An 18089-nucleotide genomic window follows, 5' to 3' on the forward strand; every position below is an offset into this window, starting at 1 on the left:
CAGAGTTAGTGCTGTCACGATCCCAAAAATGTTCCCATTTTATCAGTATTAAATTACCCGTCTTGTTCAACTATGATTGGTATTGAGCAGATGAAATATGTTGATCCCTACTGTTTAGTATATATATATATATATATATATATATATATATATATATATATATATATATATATATATATATATATATATATAATATATATGTATATATGTATATATATATATATATAATGCGATAGGTTAATTGACTTTCGCAAACGATTTACAAATATCAAAGTTTAATTCATAACAGTTCAACTTTGAATTTAACGTTATATCGTGTTAATTATTATTTGCTTGGTAAAATAGTAAAGGGGTGGGGTTGGAGCGGGGCGCCTCATCCGCAACCGCTAGAATGTGTATAAATGTTACAAGGGAAGTAACTGTCGGGCCTACACTTCTTAAGTGTAAAAAGGTGACGATATCATTGACCTGTGAAGTAATATCTTTATTTATATCAATGACATTGCTTTAAATGACGATACAGATTTAATATGTATTTAAGGTGTGTATACCAGTGTTTTATCAAAAACACTATCATTTAAACGCAGGGTTTGTGAAAGGATATACTTTAAATAAGAAAGTAAGTTGAATGTTGAGTAGATTACAGTATGTATTTTCTGTACGAAATCTGCTGTGGTCATAGTATTATTTTTACAATAGTTTCGTCTTACAATTGGTCTGAGATTTATGTGTTGATCATGGTCATGTAAATACATCATTAAATAAAGAGAGAGACGCTTGTTTTTGGTTGAGTCCATTATGTTTTATCTAGGGGTGAAATGTAAAACCTTTATTTACAATTTATATAACATTTAATGTTTTCGGTAATTTTAAGATTTGTGTTAATTCTGGAATTGTTTCAACATATTTTTTTCGGGGATTAAATTGTGATTAAAACAATTAAAGTCAGAACTGCAATGGAAATAACTTAGTCCACACCTATGTTGATTTGATCACGTGACAATGTAAGCCAATGAAAAAACATCAACAAACAGGCAGCCATTAAGGAAGAGAGAGGGTTTATTTCAGAGCGATAATTTAAATGTACTAGCAAGTTTAAACTGTAAGTATTGATTTTTTATGCTTTATTTATATTGTAGATTAGTGTTTATTTAATGATCTGCTTGATTTCCCATTGTCAGTTCGTGTTAGCTATGATTTAGAATGTCTAGGTGACCTAATTACAAGCTGGCTTGGAGAACAAATGACTTTTTGGCGGGAAGAAATGGTTGGTTTGTTATTGTTTGTATATATCTGTCTTTGTTCTATTTGCTTATGTTTTATATTGTTGTCTGCTGTGAAGGTTGTATATTTTTCATAAAGTGATTAAAAGTAGTAAATAGTTTGTGCATTTAGCCTACGTAGCGCCGAATGACAGACTATTCTCTCCCTTACCAGTTCCTCTCCCTGACGGTTCTCTCCCTAACCGTTTCCTCTCCTGACGGTTCTCTCCCAAATTTGAAATATGCAGACAGTTCTCCCCCAATTTTATTTTTGTAAGTTACATATTATCATTTTAGTTTTGACTTAATCTAATAATATTTCTTAATGAAGATTATTAAAAGAATGTGTTTGATATTAACTGCATTTTATGTTTTATGTTTATCAGCTGAAAAGTGTTTTTCAGTATTTTAATCCTATCAACACCTGTAAATTTAACACCTTTATTCAGTATTTTAATCCTATTAACACCTTTATTGTGAGAGATATAGATCATTGGACAGTGAATGATATACACCTGTAATTATGTTTGTGATGTTCATTTATTTGTTAAATAGTGAATAAGGTGGAAACAAATATGTTCTAGAAAATAAATATAAACAACAACTGGTATGCAAACACATTCCACATTTACTTTTTTACGAAATTGATTTAAAAACGTCATGTAGTCATTAACTTGAAACAATATAATAATACAAAATAACTAATACAATACTTATTCATCAACACCGTTTCACAGCTATTTTAATCTAATCAACACCAAGGAATTAATAAACACCTCAATTATCACTGGCAGCAAACTTAATGCATACATGTGTGTATTGAACTTTTTTCATTATACAAAAGTTTAGCAATTAGAATTTTTATTAATCATTTTTTGCTTATAAATTTCATTTTTATTTATTAAAAAAAATAATATCTTATGATTATCCTAATCAAGTAAATTATTCATTATTTTTTTCAATGACTAAACACATTAAAAAGTGTACATTACATCTAACTAAAAAATCAGAATAATTAACTAATATCATCATTGATGAATTATTATTATATGTTAAAAAAAGTTTGTCTAATTCAATTTATATCAATTGATAATAAAGTTACAAATTTATAAAACATCTAAATACTTCAATAAAATATTTTTTTCTCTAATTTATATTAATATTTGATAATAAACTTACGATTTATTGTTGCTGATGATGCTAACAAAATTGAAACTTGAATTAAACATCAGAATACTTCATTAAGTATTTTTCTCTCTAATTTATTACAATTTATAATAAACCTACCCATTTATCTAACATCTAAACACTTCAATAAAATATTTTTTTCTAATTTATATCAATTCATAATAAACTTACCCATTTATTTATCATCTAAATACTTTAATAATAATGTAATTATAAAAATAACAATGGGGAGGAACTGTCTTCTAATTTGCAAATATGCAGACAGTTCTCCCCCAAAATAGGGAGAGAACCGTCAGGGAGGAAACGTCAGGGGAGAAACTGGTAAGGGAGAGAATAGTCTGACTACCGTAGCGCCACGGGCAATAATTGCCAATATAAATCCGTGGTATCGGCTTCTATCGGTCATATGGTTGTTTGAACGTTGGTTTTTAGTCGATTTTGTAATTTTTTCTTTTCTTCTGGAATGTTTGACGGTCATGTGGCTGGTGAAAATGCCTATCAGGCTTATGGCATAAGAAATCACAATACCAGGAAAAATATAAAGATATTTCTTTTGAACTTGGACTCTTTGTTATATGACATAAACAGAAAGGAAAATAATTGGTTACTGTCACTTGATAAAATGTTTATACACTGTTTTTTTTCTTGACGGTCAAAGCAGATTGGATGAAGTGGGCTCATGAAATTGGCATTCTTTGAGGGATTAATTATGAATTCTAACCCTAGTACTCCTCATTCGAAACAGAAGATTATGTTACACATTAAGCTGTGTATTCAAAGTCAAAAGAAAAACAAATTCAAAATATTAAAAGTTTTTCCCCACTGGGAAACTCCCCTGAAGGACGTAAATTAGTCCATATAAAACTGTATCCTAGAGAAGCGAAGTAACCAGAAAAAATATTATATTCTTTTCAAAATGGCCACAGTAAAGACCGCCAAAATTAATATCAAAATTTAACATTCCATGAAAAACGTGTCATACAAACTGTACCAAAAACTAGTTGAGCGGCTTATTTATACTAACCACGGATGAATACAAAAAAAATCAGTCCAGCAAATCAAAACAAGTCACTGATTTTTAAAAGGGAGACTATCAAGTTAACATCAAAAAAGACTGTTCTAAACTATATAAGCCAGGAACCAGAGGTATTAATAAAAAGCCCCTGTCAATATCGATAATTAAAAGATATTATGTTTGACAAAAAATACTTCACATTCTTTGATGGATTAATTATGAATTAACGGCGAATTCAATTTTGTTTCACAATTCAAAATCATTCCTTTTGCAAGGGAGGTTTTTGATGGAAAGGGGAAGACACTTGGTGCTGGTAGGGAGAGGAAAAAAATGCTAAATAAGTCGATGGGGAATTATGGTGTTATTTATTCTATGCAATATCTATTTTTTCCGTAAAGGCTTTATTATCATGCAAAATATTCTTTGCGGTATAACATCTTATTATGTATGGTGGTGATTGTTTTTTATATTTCCATTCTGTATGGCGTTTAATGCAGTTTATTGTAAGTGTGATAGTGTATCTGTGGTGCACTTTGGCTCCATATAAGTCATTTTTGTAAAAAGAGAAATTTATACAAGAAATAGTTATTATTTTACTAGAAAGTGGCAATATTTTGGTAGCAACTGATTTCCGGATATAGTACGGATCAATTGTTTATATAGAGTGTAAAAAAAAACATAGTAGATTCTCTTTAATACTATGCCTGTATCAATTGTTTATATAGAGTCTATATAAACAATTGATACAGGCATAGTATTAAAGAGAATCTACTATGTTTTACTCTATATAAACAATTGATACAGGCATAGTATTAAAGAGAATCTACTATGTTTTTTTTTACATAATAAACAACAACAATCTTTTTTCATTCTTTATTCATCACTCAATATAAAACCTAAAAACTGTCCTCATAAATCCTGTCGTTGAAGTTATTGGATTGTGGGTGCATAATCTCAGTAGTTGGGAAGTGGTCATTACATCAACCAGGCGTCAAATGAAGCTTTAATGTTTTTTTTTTTAAATATTTTTTTCTCAAAACTTATTGAATTAATCCAATAACGAACAAATCATTATCAAAATAGGTATAATAAATAGACATACTTCTTCAATGTATTCTATTCATTAATGAAATTTTGTGTCATAATTTGATTACAACAAACATATTGATGATAAAACCACTTTATATACATGTACCATGCCTACTATGCCTTTAATTATAAAATAAGATTGACGAAACCTCTTTCGCATCTTTTCATAATGTTAGTCCGCCGAAACAGTAGTTTGACGAAACTACCAAAATTCATATAAATCCATGGTAGCACTTTCTCTCAGGCCTAATTTTTGTTGGAACGGTGGTTTTTTGTCGATTTAGTAATTTTCTCTACTCTAAGTACTGGCATGTGTGGCGGACATGGTAAGGTGCCTAAATGTTGACATGGTCATTATAAATATTCAAGGTTTATTCGCCTGTGATTTTCATGGCCTTTGTGGTTTTTTTTTGCCGCAAAGGATCAACTTGGACTTATACTGTCTCGGACCAGTCAACTCGGCCTTCTATTAGAAACCTATTTCGGTATGGATTGTTAACATTGTTATGAAAAAAATTTAGGAGTGTATTACTATAGAAGTATTCAAAGGTATAATCGCATGGCCAACAGAAATTGAAAAAGTTGGCAGTGAACACGTACGTGTTGTTTGAAATAATCTTTGTTAGGAAGAGATGTCGCGACAATAAATGTTGAATATTGGTCTTTAACTAGAATTTTTATGACAATAATGGTACTTGTTTTTTGCACTGTTCCTTGAAATTATCTTTGTTAAGAAGAGATGTTCAAGTTGAGACAATAGATGTTGAATAGTTATCTTTAAATTGAATCTTTATGGAAATAAATGTAATTGTTGTTTACACTGTTTGTTCCTTGGCGGCCAATGCAGTTTGAACAGTACGTTCTGCAAAGAGCAGATGAAGTGGGCTAAGGAAATTGGCATTCTATAAGGAAATAATTCTGAATTTACGACAAATGTACCCCTGTATGCTATAAATATATGCAAGGAATGCATTGCTTTCTTCACAGTTAATACACATTTGATCTAATTATGCACATGGGAAATCAGTGTCAACAAACTTGTTTTGATGCACAGTACAAATTTATTTCTTTTACAATTCAGGGGGGGGGTTTTACGGAAAGGGGAAGATGCTGGGTGCTGGTAGGGAGGGGAAAGATATGTGAAAAATGTCGATTTGGGGAAAATTATGAGGTTAATAATTCTATAATATATCTTTTTTCCCCTGAAAAACTTTATCATCATGCAAAAAAAACTTTGTGGTGTAACATCTTATTATGTATGGTGGTGAATGGTTTTTATACTTCCATTATTGTATGAAATTTAATGCGGCATACTATAGGTGTAATACTAATAGTGTATCTGTGACACACTTCAACTCCATACGAGTCATTTTCAATGCAAAATATATTACTTTCATAAAAATAACCAAGAAAATGGCAATATTTTGTTAGCAACTGATTTGCAGAAATAGTACCGTTCAGTACAGGATATAGCTAAGAAAAAAATGGCAACCTCCATGTTGAGATTTTGCTTGCAGTTTCCGGCATTTTTTTGGGTTATTTTTTGGCTGCAATTGGTGGGTTATCCTTGATAAAACTCAGAAAGTTAATATTTTAAACCATAATATTTTATTTGATTTAGTTCAATAGGAAAAATTAATGTTTCAGGAAATATCACTCATGTGGTTATATATACTTGGTTTTTATTGCATACAGTTTCGCTTAACAATGGTATTTCTGTTTATGTCCACCTTAAAATTTGATGATTCTTTTGAGGGAATTTTCAGTGTTGTACTGGGGATTTATCGGTCATGGATTGGGAATTACTTGTCTATTTTCTATTGGGAGCGTTGCCTTTTTACCAGTATCAGTTGTATAGGGGAAAACCACTGCAACAGAATTGTGCACACTATGAAATGTCATGACAAATTCCTAATGAGAACTTCACAAGCCCAAATTACTTCCCTTTTATGCTAGAGTTGCATTTCCTTATTAGTTTTTGGGTATATTTTTTTGTTCCTATTTAATGAAAAGAACAAAACTATTTGTTAAACATTTGACATTTTGGTTAAGAATTTATTTAAGAACTAATGCTAGAGGGAACAGATTTTTTTTTTGGAAAAATAAATAATTATCTTCAGTCGGTAGCAGTATAGTCAGTGACATCGGCGCATGGAGTGCCTGTGACTTTTTGTAGGGGAAAAGATAGGGCAATAAATTAGAAAAGGGGGGAACCTGAAATCAGATTTAAACATGTGTAAATTTACCTTCATATTTGTGGAAGAAGAAATTATTTCAATTTGATTTGCCATGCATACTATTGTGGGGAAATGCTTTTTCCTTGGTTAAAGGAAAATGTTACAAAAGTTGGGTTGAAAATAGACACATGTTATTTTATATAAAGGTGACACATGTTTTGTTTAGCACTATTTAGGACGTTTGAGTGGTTAAGATTTAATAGATTGTTTTATCCTTTTTTAGGCATAATGTGCTTGTGAAGTTTAAAAGTTAAGTGTAGATGTGTTTATGGAGTTAAAGGATTGGTATTGGCACAACTAAGGCGTTGGGAGGCACAGATATAGCGAAGTGTTCAGGTAAGTAATTTGTTTTCTTTGTGGTCATCATGGGTTTGGTTGGAGCTGCTATCAACATTTGTAGTGCTTGTGCATGTGTGTGCTTTTGTTGTTGATGAATACTTTTTCTTATTAAAAAAAAAGAAATTATGCATTTGCCTTAATATTTGGCAAGAAATTGTTACTGAATTTTTTATGTGCATTTGTTTTTCTAAAAAAATTTAAAGTTGAAGAAAGAAAATTTGGTGTGCATAAATAACATCCAACGGTCTGTTAAAGATATAGTTGATGGTTGCTCGAAACAATAAATGTAAAATCTTAAGTTTCTATTTTTTACAAATTTTGGGCAGCAAAGTTTATTGTAAATAAGCATGTCTGGAAACACAAAAGCCTTAAAGCAAGGTATATGCTTATCTTTTTAGTTTAAAAAGTAATTGCATCAAAAACTGGTAGTAGGCATGTGTAGTGTTGTGTTCCTGTGACAGTCCCTTTATTTATCATTGTTTGCCTTCATTATTGTTCTTTTCCCCCTTTTTAGGTTTGGCTTTGTGGAGTTGAAGAGTCGATATTGGCAAATTTGGAACATTGGTAGATTGGGATATAGAAAAGTGTGCGTGTTATTGGCAAATGTAGAGCATAGGAAGATAAGGTTATAGTGCATTGTGCAGGTATGTTGATTCCCCCCTTTCTAGCCCTTGACTAACATAATTGGTAGGTTTTTATTATAGAAACTTGCCATAAATGGGTACATGGAAGTGTTCAATTATGGAAAACTGAAAAATAATGAAGACTTTGTGATAAATAGTTTTCAAGATAATGAGATATTAGAGAACTAGTGACCCAAAATCAGTAGGGGTTCTCTAATAGGTATCACCAATCAGTATTTGAAATATGAAGACTTTGTGAAAAATAGTTTTTGAAATTAATAATAGGGGTCATCTACTGCTTATGAACATTCATTAATAAATAAATAAACATGGAATTTCAAAATGCTGGACAATATATGGTTTGATAATCTGGTAACAATTAATTAATTGATAACTGAATTCTAATTTAATAAGACCTACATTTTGTATCTTCTATTAACCTTTAAAAGAACGAAAACAAAGCGCAAGGCATAATTTTCTGATTCAAAAACCAGACCATGAAAGAATTTTTTGAGTAGGGGTAAATTTTGTGAGTCGGTCGCATTACTGCAAACAAACATTTTTTTAAAGGATGTCCTAACTATGTAAATTTGAAGCATTTTTCATAGACACAGCAGTTTGGACTTGTTACAGGGACTTTTCAATGAAAACGGCCAATTTTTGCAATATGCTAATGGGGTAAAAGGTTAAGATAATCTACACTTACATAATATTCTATAAATCACATATCCTGCATTCAGACTGTTCAAGCAGAAATGAATAATTTTTCATTGACACATCTATAGTGTTACACTGTGTATTTGCACTATGTTTGTATAAACATATGATGCCACGTCAAAATATCAAAATGTTTGTTGACACTTAGAACCACATTCATGAATTTTATAAGCCTGAATTTTAGCTAATATTTTAATAAAAAAAGTCATAGACCTATGACAAGCTTTCTAGAAAGGACATACAGTTCAACTTCGTCGCTCGAGCTTGGATGGCTCGAATACCTCCCTCCGCTCGAACTCATCGCCAAGTCCCGGCAAATTCCTATATAATATATATTGTTCTACCTCGGATCGCTCGAACACCCATGGCTCGAACCTGATCTCTGGTCCCTTCAGAAGAAATATAGTGTAAGTCACACCTTTTTGGTCGAACACAAACAGGCAACAAAAGTTGCATGTCGACAGGTTCTAAATAATTGACAGGCGCGACACATGTTTTTAACACCATGTGATGGTGACAAGGGCAATTAAGGTTAACTGATACAAATTAAAAGGTGTTGATACCGATTTGTTTGTTATGATAAAATTGTATATTTGCCGTCTTTAGTAATAATAAAAAGAAAATAACCCCTGAAATGCCAAAAGTCAATAAATGAATGACGCTTACCTGGATGGCTTTAATTACAACCGTGGTTCATGCAATGTGAATTGTAACAGTGTAATCTATTTATATATGATACTTGTACGTGTGTTTATTTTAGTAAATGACTACAAAAATATGCTGCTGTAAGATGTTCTTTTGTTAATATTTAATTAATGCATTGTTTAAAATAAAATTCATCCTATAATAAACATATAAATATATTTTGAACATTGTTCACAGTTTGGATAATGATTGCCCAATCGAACCCAACCAATTACAATATGCATGAATATAGATTAACACAGTGACCGTTAAATATGTTTTCAATAGGATAATAATTCTAACTAGGACAATTCAACAAATGAATGTACTGTAAACAATTTTATTGACGTATTTATCATTTGACCGATGTAGGTTTGAAAACCTAGAGGCCTTTGTTCTATGTAATAATAGTTCGACCTCGGTTGGCTCGAACTACCGATCTCTTGAACAAATTTGCACATGCCCTTGGACTTTGAGCGAACGAAGTTCGACTGTATATTAAAGGAATTACATTGGCAGCAAAACTTTGGGACTTTAGCAAAATCTGTTATATAAATTGTAAAAGCTGTATATCAGTAATACATAATTTATAAATTTACTACTGTACATTTCAGGCACTCCACCATGCACTCTTGATGTAGAGTACTCCTACCCTTTGGATTATGCCCAGCAAGTGCACTATCCCAATTCCCTATTCTCAATATGTTGGTTCAATATGTATTAGGACACCAAGAAAGTTCCATGAGATTTGTGTTTGTGCAGAGGGATCAGGTTAGTTTGCCATAATATTTTTTGACATATTTTATCATGAGCATGTTGTAAAAAATATTTAAGAATATTATAAATATAAAGGTATTTTTTTGTAATTTTCTGATATAAAATGTGTTCCTTTGCCATACATTTTTTAGCTCACCTGTCACAAAATGACAGGTTGAGCTTTTGTGATCGCTTTTCGTCCAGCGTCCGGCCGTCCGTCTGTGAACTTTTACTTTAAATGACATCTCCTCATAAACCATTAAGCCAATTTCATCCAAACTTCTCAGGAATGTTCCTTTGGTGGTCACCTTTAAAAATTGTTCAAAGAATTTAATTCCATGCAGAACTCTGGTTGCCATGGCAACCGAAAGAAGAAACTTTAATTATGTTCTTTTAAAAAAACCCAAAGAGCTAGAGCTTAGATATTTGGCATGAAACATCTTCTAGTGAGTGTCTACCAAGAATGTTAAAAAACAAACGCCCTGGAGTCAAAATTGGCCCTGCCCCAGGGGGTCATTGATTTTCCAAATATGCATATAGTAAAAACTTAAAAAAATCTTCTTTTAAAGAACCAAAAGAGCTAGAGCTAAGATATGTAGCATGAAACATCTAAAGAGTGTCTACCAAGTTTGTTCAAATAAAAGCCCTGGGGGTCAAAATTGGTCACGTCCCAGGGGTCATTGATTTTCCCTATATGTATATAGTAAAAACTTAAAAAATCTTCTTTTAAATAACTCAAAGAGCTAGAGCTGAGATATTTAGCATGAAACATGTTCCAATGGGTGTCTACCAAGTTTGTTAAAATAAAAGCCCTGGATTCAAAATTGGCCCCGCCCCAGGGGGTCATTTATTTTCCCCATATGTATATAGTAAAAACTAAAAAAATCTTCTTTTAAAGAACTCAAAGACCTAGAGCTAATATATTTAGCACGAAACATCTTCTAGTGAGTGTCTACAAAGTTTGTTCGAATAAAAGCCCTTTGTTAAAATTGGCCCTGCCGGGGGTAGGGGACGGCAGATCATTGTTTTTCATTATAAGTGTGTATATCATGAATCATCTTCTTATAGGTGTCTTCCAAGTTTGTTCAAATAAAAGCCCTGGGGTTCAAACTGGCCCAGCTCTGAGGGCCTACATACAGGTGAGCGACCTTAGGGCCATCATGGCCCTCTTGTATAAATATTCTTTTATGCCATGGTATTTTTCAGTTGTGAAAAGAATATTCAGTTAAAAATAATCTTAATTATGCCCCCTACGAAGAAAAGGGGGTATATTGTTTTGCAAATGTTGATCTGTCCGTCAGTAGACCACATGGTTTCAGCTGATTATCTTGAAAACTATTTATCACAAACTCTTTAATTTTTCACATAGTGATTGGCCATAACTAGTAGATGGTTGGCCATAACTAGTAGATGGTCCCTATTGATTTTTGGGTCACTATGTTAAAGGTCAGGGTCACAGAGGCTTCAAATGTCAAGATGGTTTCCGCTGATTATCTTGAAAAGTATTAAGCACAAAGAAGTCATATTTCACATATTGATTGGTCATAGCTAGTAGATGGCCCCTATTGATTTTTGGGTCACTATGTTAAAGGTCAAGCTCACAGGGGTCTTAAATGTCAGAACGGTTTTAGCTGATTATCTTGAAAAGTATTCAACACAAAGTTGTCATATTTCACATATTGATTAATCATAATTAGTGGATGAACCAAAGTAATTTTTGGGTCAAAGGTCAAGGTCACAGGGTCATCATATTTCTGATTTTGGTTGGTGGCCTCTATTGATTTTTGGTCTGTAGTTTTCTAATATCTGATTATCATTTGAAAACTATTTATCACAAAGTCTCCATTAATTTTCTTTTTTCCATAATTGAACACTTCCATGTACCCATTTATGGCAAGTTTCTGTAACAAAACTACCAATTATGTGTGTCAAGGGCTAGAAAAGGGGGCATATGTGTCGGTTGACATTCTTGTTTTAAGTTTCATTTTAAGTGCTATTTATATCCTATACAATTTTTTTAAACTTCTAATTTATATGTATTTTAGGACTTAATGGAAGTGTCAGTCTCAACATGCTCTGGAAAGGGGAGAAACAATGCAACAGGTTGCCAGTATTGTCCTGCAGACATCAAGACATGGTCACAATATCCCACTGCTTATAGATGATCTAAAAAGCCATTGAAAGTCATTTTAATAGTAAAACCCCTGAGGCCTGCTGCTATAAGGACTAATGCTATATTGACTAGTGTGTGGATCATATTAATTAATGGTTGCCTATGTCAGCTTACCAGTAACTTACTTCCATAATGTTAAAACATTTCATGTGATTGTGTTTTGTGTAATACAACATTTGTCATGTCACTTTAAGTATAGAATTGCATTGAACATATGCATTTCATGAATTGATCAACTGTAATCCTGTCTTTATAAGTTTTTAAAGTCTTGATTTCAAGATAAATAAACAGTTTTAGTTGTTTGTGTGACTATATCTCATTGAAAATGTGAAGTGATAAGCTTCAGTACTTGCTGTCAAGTTTTAAATATTTTATACTTTTAGGATATGAAAACTATTTTATCTATGACAATGATAGATGAGTGAATTTTTTATGTTGATATTGGTGTAGAATGACTTGGTAAAATTTGCATTAATCCTGAACAGAAGCATCAAAATCAAAGAAATTTGCATGGTAGCTAGGCAACTAAAATTTCCTTCAGTTAAAAAGGATTTTTAACAGGAAGAACATATTAATATTAAAAAGACTCTGTATGTTTGATATCATTGTAACTCTTTCAGAACTTAATCTCCTGCATGCCTGAAAATTTGGAAATTTAGAAATTTATAACAAAATAATATATGATAACTCGAAGTGCAGTGCAGTGCAAAAGAATTAGTACTCTGAACTTCTTATTTTTTGAGTAATTGCCGTTTGTTAATTTTCATACTTCAAATTTTGTCTGGGCCATTTCTCTTCAACTATAAAACCTATGGACTTAAAGTTCATAGAATGATAGATCTCATTTAGAAAAAGTGCATTGCACAAGGACTGGTACTTTGAACTTCCTAATTTTTGAGTTATGGTCCTTTGTTAATTTTCATATTTTACTTTTGTCCAGGTCATTACTCCTAAAGTACAAAAGCTATGGACATGAAACTTCATAGGATGATAGATCTCAATAAAAAATGTGCATTGTACAAGAACCAATAATCTGCATTTCTTATTTTTGAGTTATTGCCCTTTATTAATTTTTCATAAATTATAAGAGCTATGGACTTGAAACTTCATAGGATGATATATCTTATTGATAAGAAGTATGCTGCTAGAAAAAATGCTGCTCTGCACTTCTTATTTTTTGAGTTATTCCCCTTTGTTAATTTTCTTGTTCTGGCCATTTCTCCTTAACTACATTGTTCACAAGGCGACATATCCGACTCGTGAAGTTCTGGTTCATTCAAATAGCCAGTTGTGCACTTAAAATTTGTTAAATTTAAAACAAAATTATGGAATATATTGTGGCTGCTTGGCAACACTGATTGATTTTAGCTTGACTGTTCGATTAAAATAAGTAGAGCTTTTGTAGTCACCCAAACGTCGGTGTATACGTAACAACTTATGTCGAAGTTTTTATGATATACCTCAAATATTTTCAAAGTCCATTGCCATATGGCTTTGAAAATTTGCACAATTGTTCGCCATCATGATTCCAACCTGTAGACAGGAGGAGGTGACTGTATCAAGCATTTTAGGATAATTTTTTTCTTTAGTATTTACGTTATAAAGTTTTTGTAATACCTCAAATATTTTCAAAGTCCATTCACATATGGCTTTGAAACTTTGTGCACTTATTCACCAGCATGACCCTTACCTGTAGACAGGAGCAGGTAACTGTACTAAGCATTTTGACAGAATTATGCCCCTTTTTTCGACTTAGAATTTACATTTAACTTTGCATATTACCTCAGATATTTTCAAATTCTATTGACATCTAGCTTTGAAACAAGTTGAAATTTTATACTCTTCTTTGAGAGCATAATAGGACTCTCTTCAAGGCGTACTGTAACATGGTTTTAAAGGAAAATTATTCCCTTGTTAACTAAGAAAATTTTACATTATCGAGGCCTTTTTACTGTCAAGCACTAATAATAGTCCAGCATTGCTTCCCTACCTACAGCTCTTGTTTCTAATTGTTTAGGTATTAAGTAAACCAGTTATACAGCAGATAGATATATATATATATTATATTATATGGAAATTAACACTTGATCAAACAATAACATACAGGCAAAAATACTGAGTTTCTGCTAAAATTAACATGGTTTTCTATCACTAGTCAAGTGTACAGAACCTGTATGTAATATCTTAAATGAAAGATTTTTTAAAAGTAAATAATAGACATAAAATTAATTTATCTCTGCTGCTTTGTTAGCTGTATTTTGCAAAGTAATATGTGAAAACTTTAAAATAAATTTTTAAAAAATATTTAACGGTTGCTAGCTGCCTTTATGTTGTATTTGTGTAATGATATCCTTTATTTGGTACAACTACCTTTTATGTTGTTACACTTTAGTCATATTTAATTTACTGTTGTATTAAACTGTTATCTGTTGTCACAGTAAGTGTTTGTCAGAATAAGATTAAATAATAAATGAATAATAAATGGACACTGTGTTTAGTTCTTCTAGGTGTTTGGACTTTACATCTCCTGGATGTTTCACCCCTGTACGTTTCACCCTCAAAACCCTGGTCTTTCATCTCCACTTTTTATAATATTATGGTATCTCTAAACAGTATTATAACCTGTTAGCACTATAGAAATGCAATAGAACCATTTGGTATTGATTGTTGCAAGTGTTATAAAATACACATTACACACACAAAAAAACAGGAATAGGTCCGTTGCTATATCTCATGACATGTTCATTTTACATTATACCTTTCATGCAGCAAACTTTAAGTCTTCACAAAAGTAGTATGCAATCGTACCTATATTACATACGAATGTATGTAATATTTTTCTTGTTTTATTATAAAGTAACCTTGAAACGATGGACTGTTATTGCATAGTGCTATATTTTTAGAGCAACTTCCTTATTTTTAAATTTGTAAAGATGTATAATAGTTTAGCTTTGTAATTTCTGTAATAACTTTTTATCTATTAGTTTTAAAGTATTTCTATACTGAATTTCGTCTAATTAACACGAGTTCAGCTTATTTATACTAAAATCCATATAGCACGTCCGTAATCTTTACCCGGAAGAAATATAGTACGACTTTTGTTATCACAATATTGCTTTGAATATATTTTGGATAATTTTCATAAGCATGCATGTAGAATATAAGGATATCAATTTTAAGTAATTCAAACTAAAAACGAAGTTTACCTTCCTTTTGAATTAAAGGCGGCTTCTATGGATTTTGTACTGATGTTTAACTTGCTGTGGCACCATTCAAAATATACCAATACAATTTGTGACCAGAGTTTGATTGAATAAAATCTTATGGTTAGATTGTTTTTGTAAGGGAATGAATGACTATTTAATATGAATTTCAGAGTATGCTGACGGACGAGAATTTCACAGATTTAAAGGTGAAAGGTTACACTGTTGTTACAGATGTTCTAACCGTTGAGGAATGTGACCAGACTGTCGACCAGTACAAGGAGTGGCTCTCACAGTTCAAAGATGGCGAATGGCCCTTTTCCGTCAATTCTCTAATTCAAAGGTATAATGTCGGAAATATGCACCCAACGTGGTTTGTTAGGCTCAAGTCAAAGAAAGTCTTTGCCCAAGTTTGGAAAACGGATAAATTGTTATCCAGTGTAGACGCTATTGCCATCGGCCGTCCGCCCGAGAGCAGCGATGAGCAATTTAGTATGCCCGGCGACCATTGGTTACATTTAGACCAAAATCCATCACGTGACGGCCTACACGCCTATCAGGGAGCGGTTTACTTGGAAAGAGCGGACGAAGATGATTGGACGTTGCATGTTCTGGAAAGTTCACATCTACATTTTAAAGATTTTTATGAAACCAATTCCAGAGCAAGTATGAAGTCGGAAATTAATCTTTATTATTCTTTCCTAGATGAAGAAGTTAAGTACATGAAAAACAAAGGGTGTGAATTAAAACGAGTTCCTGTACCTAAGGGCGGTATGGTTCTTTGGGATTCTAGATTAGTGCATGCAAATGCAAATCCATTGAAAGGGCGTAAGAATCCCGGTAGGTGGCGGTACTGCGTCTTCGTGTCAATGACCCCAGCCATATGGGCAACAAAAGAGGACATGAAGAAGAAGAAAGAGGCGTATAATAATGCATGGATGACAACTCACTGGTCGTCGCAAGGAATAATGTTCTTCAAAACATCTATTCCATCTTTTGCACCGAGAGAAGTCGAATATCCAACACAACAACCGGAAATTGCGAAATCGCGCGAGGCAAAATTGATTTCTGGGGCATTGGAGTACGATTTTCAAGATGGAGAGCCTACTGGCAAGGAATTAAAGCCACACTGGAGGAAACGGCTACTTCCAAACGGAGACGATTTCGTGCTTGATAAGAAGAAGTTACTGAAATATGGAATAATAACTCTAGCAGTTGTGGCTGGTCTTGTCATATTTAAAATGAAGAGAAAGTGAAAGTTAATACCTTGAAGGTTTTCTCTTATTATTTAAGAATAGTGATTGGATATAAGTGATTAATTAAAACGTTGATTTATTTCGTTTCATTACCGGTGATTATAATGATTGAATCGAAGCTTGTGATATAATTTAACAAAGATGTTGTGACTTAGTGTTGGGACTGAAAATTCAACGTGTTGATATTTATAGAGATAATATTTATATAGACGTCGCAATAGGGGACAATTCTAATTAAGTATGAGGTCACTGGTTACCGACAGGTTATTTCCCCTGTTTTGTTGCAGAATGAGAGATATTGAACAATGTACATGATGATCAATATTATTTTGTAAATATATGCTGAGAAATATGAAAACATTTTGTAACGTGTTTTGAAATACATGGATTAGTTATTTACGGTTAATCGAGATGTGATTTTGTTTTATTTGAATAAGATGACTGTTTAGGAACACATAATTAAACTTCTTGTAATCGTAAATTATGATATACAAGTTTAATTTTTTTCAGCTTGCAATAAATGATACAGTGAATGTAATCGCAATAGCTCATATTGTGTATAAACAAACTGATACAGTGATTTCGTTTCTACATTTTGAATATGTGCCATTTTTCTTGTTTTTTTATTTAAAACTGCATGCTTCCAGATGACAATATATTCAAAGAAGTAATAATGTTCATGTTATATATACAATTAATGACAGCTTTTACAGTACGGCGCCACCTACGCAGTAATGGTTATTTTTGGATATTTTGACATCTTTTGGTAATTAACGAGGATTGTAAGTGCTGTTTGCATTGTGTAAATTACTTTTTTATTGTCATCTGAGAATATTTTATATATTCATATATATACATATACATTAAATTTTTTTTTAAAGGCCCAATATGCCTCAGAAATACTTTTATTTTTATTTCTCGAAAGCTACTTAATTTTGGTGTACTTTAATAATTACCAAAATGTTACTCATTCCCCAATTTCCTGGACCATCTTTTTCATCTGTTGCTTTTTTCTGGAACAACTTGGTCAAATTTGACGAATTTTCCTTCTACATTCCTAGCATGAAGCTTTACGAAAATTATATACAAAACATATGTTACTTTGGTAAAAATTAAGGCAAGCAAACTAAAAATAAGAAAAATGAGAACACTGTGTATGTACAATAACGCATGAATGTGCGAATAGACTTGTTCAATAGTAACGTAGAGTTGTGACCGGAACTGTTCAATAGTAACGTAGAGTTGTGACCGGAACTGTTCAATAGTAACGTAGAGTTGTGACCGGAACTGTTCAATAGTAACGTAGAGTTGTGACTGGAACTGTTCAATAGTAACGTAGAGTTGTGACCGGAACTGTTCAATAGTAACGTAGAGTTGTGACCGGAACTGTTCAATAGTAACGTAGAGTTGTAACCGGAACTGTTCAATAGTAACGTAGAGTTGTGACTGGAACTGTTCAATAGTAACGTAGAGTTCTGACCGGAACTGTTCAATAGTAACGTAGAGTTGTGACCGGAACTGTTCAATAGTAATGTAGAGTTGTGACT

At 32.2% G+C, this 18089-nt stretch overlaps 1 protein-coding gene across 3 annotated transcripts; it reads left to right on the forward strand.

Moving 5' to 3' along the window:
* Positions 1-432: 432 nt before the first annotated feature.
* LOC132733328 (uncharacterized) lies at positions 433-17410 on the forward strand. Of its 3 annotated transcripts, none has more exons than XM_060719962.1 (2): positions 433-645; positions 15460-17410. In XM_060719962.1, exon 2 carries the CDS (start codon positions 15463-15465, stop codon positions 16540-16542), a length of 1080 nt encoding a protein of 359 aa, XP_060575945.1. In that variant the 5' UTR covers positions 433-645; positions 15460-15462; the 3' UTR covers positions 16543-17410. The 3 variants fall into 3 exon arrangements, with proteins under 3 accessions (XP_060575945.1, XP_060575944.1, XP_060575946.1); XM_060719961.1 differs by having other exon boundaries at positions 434-619; XM_060719963.1 differs by having other exon boundaries at positions 471-541.
* The last annotated feature ends 679 nt before the right edge of the window (positions 17411-18089 follow it).

The sequence above is a fragment of the Ruditapes philippinarum genome, unplaced genomic scaffold (genome assembly GCF_026571515.1).
Source record: "Ruditapes philippinarum isolate M1 unplaced genomic scaffold, ASM2657151v2 ctg4630_1_1_1_1, whole genome shotgun sequence".
Taxonomy (NCBI): Eukaryota; Metazoa; Mollusca; class Bivalvia; order Venerida; family Veneridae; genus Ruditapes; species Ruditapes philippinarum.

Excerpts from the sequence above, each read along its gene's own strand:
- LOC132733328 (XM_060719962.1), top strand. The coding sequence starts at position 15,463 with ATGCTGACGGACGAGAATTTCACAGATTTAAAGGTGAAAGGTTACACT.